This window comes from Triticum aestivum, chromosome 3B, assembly GCF_018294505.1.
Source record: "Triticum aestivum cultivar Chinese Spring chromosome 3B, IWGSC CS RefSeq v2.1, whole genome shotgun sequence".
In the NCBI taxonomy this organism is placed as follows: domain Eukaryota; kingdom Viridiplantae; phylum Streptophyta; class Magnoliopsida; order Poales; family Poaceae; genus Triticum; species Triticum aestivum.
This window is the reverse complement of record NC_057801.1, coordinates 57612699-57620092: the sequence shown is the minus strand read 5'-3', so window position 1 is coordinate 57620092 and position 7394 is coordinate 57612699. Positions and strand designations below refer to the sequence as shown.

The window sequence follows — 7394 nt, the reverse complement described above, 5'->3', positions numbered from 1 at the left end:
GAGTGACAAATCCCAGTCTCGATCCGTATCAACCCAACAGACACTTTCGGAGATACCTGTAGTGCACCTTTATAGTCACCCAGTTACGTTGTGACGTTTGGTACACCCAAAGCACTCCTATGGTATCCGGGAGTTACACGATCTCATGGTCTAAGGAAAAGATACTTGACATTGGAAAAGCTCTAGCAAAACGAACTACACGATCTTGTGCTATGCTTAGGATTGGGTCTTGTCCATCATATCATTCTCCTAATGATGTGATCCCGTTATCAACGACATCTAATGTCCATATTCAGGAAACCATGACTATCTGTTGATCAACGAGCTAGTCAACTAGAGGCTTACTAGGGACATATTATGGTCTATGTATTCACACGTGTATTACGATTTCCGGATAATACAATTATAGCATGAATAAAGACAATTGTCATGAACAAGGAAATATAATAATAATCCTTTTATTATTGCCTCTAGGGCATATTTCCAACAGATAACACACACGTCCAGGACACACGCGTGGATCTCGACCGCAACCGCTTCCCGGAGCCACAGTGGAGGAAGGCCCTGCTGCCGCCATCATCCCTCGCCTGAACTTTGTCCCGCGGAGCTCCGGCGACGGCGAGGAGATGGGCGACGGTGAATCAAAGCCTAGATTAGATCGGGAAGGAGGAGATCAGGAGGGAGGGGGTCGAGGAGAGGGGCGGCAGCCAGACTTCTCATTCTTAATTCACACATAGATTATAATATTTTTAGAATCATATGTTAAGTTGGCTAATCAATGTATGGTGAATCAAAAGGATGTAGAGCAATTGAACTTTCAATGTATATATATTTGGATTTTCTAAAAGTTGAGAATCATGATGTTTTGAATTCTTAAAAGTTTTTTTTGAATGCTTTCAAATTTCAAAATTCATAACGAGCTATCGTACAATTTATTGAATGACTACACATAGATTTCCAAAGCTGGGCAATTAAAGAAAAGTTGTCAAAAAGAGAAGAGTTAAAAATTGTAAACTTACCTAATGGGTTGTCGAAATCCAACAGCACAACACTCGAAACAGGCTTTCGCCCCCTTGATAAATAAAGTCACAAACCAAAGAAAGTACACGGCCGAAAGATACAAGGTGGTGAATTAACCCTCTTACAAAGCAGATCCCAGGCTACCTGGAACACGAAGAAGGCAAAGCAACTAGGCTACCGAAGGAGAACACAAGAGAAACTGAGAACAACCCCATGCAACACCCTAGTAGGACACCTAAACTCCTCGACAATGCCCTCAAGACGTAGAACCGACCAAAGCGTCGTCACTGCCTAGCCACATCGGACAAGGGTCTTCACCCGAAATTCTGACGCGGAGAGGAGATCCATGACGATGTTTTCCCTAGCGGTCGGCTGCCCCCTCTCAACATTATTGGATTGTCTCTTTCGTCTACAGAGTCAATTTAGTATGACATGAAACACCGGTAGTAGTCTTATAAACACCTAGTCTCGGTGACTCGTAAAATGGACAATGAAGTTGATGTATCTTTTCTTTGGGAATCATTGTGAGTTTTTTGTGTCCTCTCCTCCTCTGATTTTATTTTGAAGCAATTTTTGGTTGCGTTTTACGTTTATCGGGGGAAGAACAACCGACGGATTCTTTAGAAAAAAAAAGGAGGGTGTTCATAAACGGGGCATATGGTAATCGATTTTGATCCGAGTAATCGAGTGAAAGTCTTTAGGATGGGATGGATCCAACTTGTACCAAATAATTGATCCGAGTGACCCGGGCTGAAATTCATAAGGCCTTGCCACTGACAGTTTCTCCGAGAGACAGAGGAATGGAGGAAGGGGCATTCGGTCGAACACATTGCGTGCCATCCACGTCGACGACGACTGTTGGGGTTTAAAAGAGAGACGAGGGCCCCTTCCCTCTCCTGAAACTCAAACGCATCCCGCCCGCCAGCCAAAAGCAACTGACAACCGTAACTAACCGTAACAGAATCCCTTTCTTCCTCTGCAAGCTCTCCCCTCGCGGCCATGGGCTCCGCCGCGCCGGAGTCCACCGCCGCCGCCGCCGCATCCTCCTCGACGGGGTCTGCAGCCACCGCCGCGACCCCGCCCGCGGCCGCCTTCTCCGCGCCCGAGACCACCGAGTCCGGGGCCGAGGTCGGCGCCTCCTCCTCGACGGGTCCCGCCACTTCCCTGGCCCCGCTCGCTGCCTCCTCCTCCGCGCTCGAGCCTACCGCCTGCACGACGCTGTTCGCCGGTTCGGCCTCTTCCTCCGCGGCCGCGCTCGACTCTACCACCTGCACGGCGGTCTTCGCCGGTTCCGCCTCCTCCGCCGCGACCGCGCTCGAGTCTACCGCCTGCACGACGCTCGTCGCCGGCTCCTCCGCCACGACCACGGCTTCATCCTCGGCGACGCCGCCGGCCACGCCCAACGCCGCCTTGCTCCGGTTTATTCCGCCTGGCTCAGGTACAACTCTCAACTCTGGCCCCGCCGTTTCTTCTTCGATTCGAATCACCGTGCACGCGCGCGTCTTGTTTGTTGCTAATCAACCAGTGATTTGGGTGATTTTGGGTTGCTGTTAGTTTTGCTTCTGCAATTTAATGCTGTCAATTCTCTTTTCCGTTTGGTGGATCAAATCAACTAATCGCTTACAGATCAAGCACATACGCATGCTTAATTTTACAGAGTTATTTGACTGACTTCCTAAAATGTCTAGCTCCGTACGTGTCTGTTTCTTGGATGTGGATCAAGTACGTCTCCCTGGTTTGTCAATGAGTTCACCCTGTTTCGCTGATGAATGAATGCGTTAGAACATGATCTGTTGCATTAATTGGTGGCTAATGGAAGAATTAACGAGAAGTGCATCAGATTCTAGTCACTTAATTCTTGCCGTAATTCTTTTCTGATTGGTCAATCAGCTAGTTAGCTACAGTATACCTTGATCAGGGAAAGTCGATGGTCAAAGAATTAACGTCCATTCTCCAAATCATAACCTGTGGTTCTCGGATTGGTCCCTTTTTGAACCCTTTTTATCTGAATCCCAGGAAGTAGATGAGCCTAATTTATTTAACAGGCATGCTGTGTTATTAAATCAGGGGAATATTAATGCCTGGATAGCTGCTGTTTTCTTTGTCAGTGGATGTTGATCAAGTACCCCTTTGTCAATGAGTTATTAATTCTCGTTAGAAATAAGAGCAAGTTTTGCTATGTCCAACTCTGCCTGCTGTTTGGAAATAACCTTATTGTTTCTTGCATCAGGGAAGAACTTCGCCATCTTTCATTGATGAATATGAAAATATTGTCAGAACTAGTGCCTAATGGATGAATGAACAAAGTGCATTAGATTGGGTCCATTAACATGAGTAATCAATTAATTCCTGCCTCAAGGTTAGGGCTAACATTTACTGTTTGCTCAATTTGCTAGTTAGCTACAGTATAACTTGATCATGGAAATTCGGTTGTCAATTTGATAGAGAAGAATGCTTATTTATACTAACGTTCATTCTCCAAATCTTAACCTGTAGTATCTTGAACAGGCATGCTGTCATATTAAAATCAGAGGAAAGTTAATGCCTGGATAGCTGTTTTCTTTTGTGAAGTCAGTGGATGTTGATCAAGTGCCCCTTTATCAATGAGTTATTGATTCCCGTTAGAAATAAGAGAAAGTTTTGCTATGTCGAACTGTGCCTGCTGTTTGGAAATAAGCTTACTGTTTCTTTCATCAGGAAGAACTTCGGCATCTTTCCTTCATGAACGCGTTAGAACATGTTCTGTCGCATCAGGTGACCGTATTGTCAGGGTTCAGCAACTAGTGCCTAATTGATGAATGAACTAAGTGCATTAGATTGGGTCCATTAACATGATTCTAATCAATTAATTTTTGCCTCAAGGTTAGGGCTACCGTTTACTGTTTGCTCAATTTGCTAGTTAGCTACAGTATAACTTGATCATGGAAATTTCGATGGTCAATTCGATAGCGAAGAATGCTTATTTATACTAATGTTGTTGAATTAATATTCATTCCCCAAATCATGACGTGTGGTTCTGGGATATATATTCCTTTTTGAACGATCCGAGGAAGAAGTAGATAAGCTTAGTTTCTTACCTTCTTATAAAGGCATGCTGTTTTATTAAATCAGGGGATAAATTGTCTCCTCGATTGCTGTTGTATACAGTCAGAAAATAATATTGTTTTATTCTTGCATTATGGTTAACCGACTCACTGCTGGAATTGGTGTGCATCAGCATTTGGGGATGTGCCGGACCCCTATGCCGTGTGCCCAGCTGACACGGTGTTCCCAGCGCTCCTGAGCTGCCCTGTGGCGCCTTCGCTGCAGGCCCAGCTTCCCGACAAAGATGCACCGGTGGACACGAGCCCGATGTACGTCAAGGGGGATCCGTTTGCCAAGACGATGTACCAGGATAGTGAAGTCGGGCCCAGGAAGCGGAGCCGTGATGAGGAGGATATTATACCTGTGGCAGAGCTCAACGAGGTCATCAAGAACGTGGCGGAAACTGTTTTTGATGAGCAGCATAGGAGTTTTGAGTACATGGACAGGGACTGGCTTACAAAGGGTGAGTATGAAACGTTGGAGTTCAGAAAGAAGGCTCACCCACCTCAGTTCTACGAAGTCAAGGTAGTTATCTGCTGGTCTCTTATTTCACCATCTTCTTCAAGTCTTACTGCTGCCGAAATTCATTTGCGCGTCTTTGCAGAAATCAAAGCGTGGCGGACTTAAGCTCGGACCCCGACCTGGTAAAGCAACCAAACCGAGGATTGGGATCAATGGTTTGGGGCGGATCGGGAGACTTGTGGCCAGGCTTATTTTGCACAGCAAGAAAATGGAACTAGTCGTCGTCAACGACCCTTTTGTGAGCGCAAATGACATTGTATGCCACCTTTATGTTTTTGTTCATAATTGAGTCACTATATTTGTTGTTTGACTTACTGTGCATCAATTGGTGAATTTGCAGGCTACAGCGCTAGCGGACATGCCTCCTGATTTATTCCCTCCCACCAAAGTTCTAGCTATTTCGTATGAATCTCCATTTTGTCACTAAATTCAGTTACATTTACAGGCCACCATTTCAAGTACTAAGACCTAACACGTCGTTTCCAATGCTAGTGAGCCTGAAAAAATACCCTGGGGCAATCTCGGCGCAGACTACGTCGTGGAGAGCACTGGAGTATTCACTGACACGGATACTGCCAGCTCTCACTTGATGGTATATACACTGGTTTTTTTGTTAAATCGAAAGCTATGTATTTAGTTGTTCAGCATGACCAAAACAGTAAATCAGTATAGTAGGGGCTGTTTCTTTTCTCAGGTTTTTATTGGGTTTAATAATCTCAAAGTTCGCGGATGTACATTTCCTATCTGTATCTCGAAGTAAAGAAACATGCATTTGTCTTGTGTGCTAGGGTGGCGCCAAGAAGGTTATCATCTGTGCTCTGAGCAATGAAGCTCCCACATTTGTTTACGGTGTCAATGAAAATACGTACACACCAGATATTAGGATCATCTCAGTTGCTGATACCGCTACAATTTGTCTTGCTCTGCTCGCCAAGGTTTACAAGTTTCATCCTCTGTTTAGCTACTAGCTCTTTGCCTCAATTTGGTTTGTATAGTTGCTGATGACTTTGAATTGTTTTCAGATCCTCCACACTAAATTTGGCATCAGAGAGTGCCATGTGACTATAACCGGACCATCCTCTAGTGCTGCAGAAATTGGCAGGGTAAGAATCAACCTAGTATTTATGTGCTATTATCATCTTAAAAAAACTGATATTACAGTATCTTTTCAGCAGACGTCCTGATTGTTACATTTGGTAATCTGCAGGCACTCAGTTCCGCTATTCCTGATTTAGTCGACAGGTTCCATGTGACGGTGAGCCATGATCCTCAGGTGAAACTGTCTTGTGTGGAACTGGCCGTTAGGCTTGACGAGTGTGCTGACTATGAGATGATCAAGGATTCTGTCAGGTAAGTTCAATGCTCAGTTGGCTGTCTAGTGACTTTTCCTGGTCTGTTATCAAGTCATAACTGTGAATTCTCACCTGGAACTGCTATTTTCAACAAAGGATGGACATTTTTATCGGAATTTGTAATTTTGTGTACCCCTGGTAATGTGCAATTCAGTCAAGTTGCTAGTATCTCTGTTCCCAAGTACATTTTTACTGAAAGGTGTATTATAAATGTCTGCTGGAACTGGTGTTTTCGACAAAGGATCGGCATGTTTTTTGAAACGTTGGTAATTCCACGTACTCCTTGTCTTGTATGTATGAAAGATTGCAAGCAGAACTGCAAGCATCTTTGCTTCAAAGTGCATTATTTACTGAAATGTGTGTTGCTGTACTTTGCAGGAAGGAGTCTTCTTCAGAGGAACTTCACTATGTACTAGCTAACCTGGAGGGAGGAGTGGGGCTCAAGGCCACAGATTATTTAGGAGATTGCAGGTAACTGTGTCAGTAGTCACCATGTATATATCATCATGGGCTGGTGTGGTTTGGAGGCATTCGTTCATCAGTTGCTTGAATGGCCTTGACAAACGCAGGTCGTGCTTCTTTGATGCCGATGCTGGAGGTATGCTGGGGGACGGTTCCTTCAAGCTCTTCGCATGGTTCAACCACCAGCGCAGCTACGGGTAATTATCTTTTATCATCACGCACACATATTCTTCAGAGGAAAACGTATAAAACCCATCAACTGCGACGTTTCTGAATCGCCTCGTTCTATAACTTCTTGTGTACCTTGTGTTGCAGCCAGCGCTGCACTGACATGATTCTACACATGGCGAAGAAGTCTAGAGTTGATTGAGGAAGAGCTTCTACGGCAGAAATGGGAAAGAGTTTAGAAAACACGGCCCTCTGCAACCTTTGTTACACCTTGTAAATACTGCTAGGTTCCTCTGCTTGTACTGACGAGGCAAATGCTTATCAGTGTTGAGTGCTACACACATGAGAAGAGACGGTGTATGTTAGTCTCCTAGCTAGCTAATCAGGCCATGCCAAAGGTTGCCTGTTATTTTTGCAAATATTGAGTGGAAGTCAGCAATGTGGCTGGCTGTTTGTATGAAATACAGATGCAAATGCTACGATTGCCGTGTAGAGTCTTTGTAAATTCTTCCTCATGAACTACATCGGCTGTTGGTAGTGTGCTGATGGTTAAGGTGAAGTCAATGTACAGTTTTGTTCATGTGCCAACAAGTTCTGTTCATTTGCCCTGTTTTTGAAATTTGTACAAATTAAGACTGAATATAAAAATGTTGAAACTTGTCTTGAATTTGGTCGTCTTCGCACCCGCCATACAATTTTGAAAGTTACCGCAACTCATCTTCAAACTTGGCCGAAATGATGAAAGTTTATTTATCTGGAAACTTGCCAATTTCTTGAAACCTGATA

The 7394-nt window shown here is 44.5% G+C and overlaps 1 protein-coding gene across 1 annotated transcript; it reads left to right on the top strand.

Moving 5' to 3' along the window:
* Positions 1 to 1935: 1935 nt before the first annotated feature.
* Positions 1936 to 7188, top strand: LOC123064730 (glyceraldehyde-3-phosphate dehydrogenase GAPA1, chloroplastic). Its single transcript, XM_044488144.1, has 11 exons — positions 1936 to 2458; positions 4238 to 4629; positions 4709 to 4882; positions 4967 to 5028; positions 5119 to 5218; positions 5415 to 5561; positions 5649 to 5729; positions 5834 to 5976; positions 6357 to 6449; positions 6548 to 6637; positions 6756 to 7188. The coding sequence occupies exons 1-11, from the start codon at positions 2020 to 2022 to the stop codon at positions 6808 to 6810; spliced, it is 1776 nt and encodes a 591-aa protein (XP_044344079.1). The 5' UTR covers positions 1936 to 2019; the 3' UTR covers positions 6811 to 7188.
* The last annotated feature ends 206 nt before the right edge of the window (positions 7189 to 7394 follow it).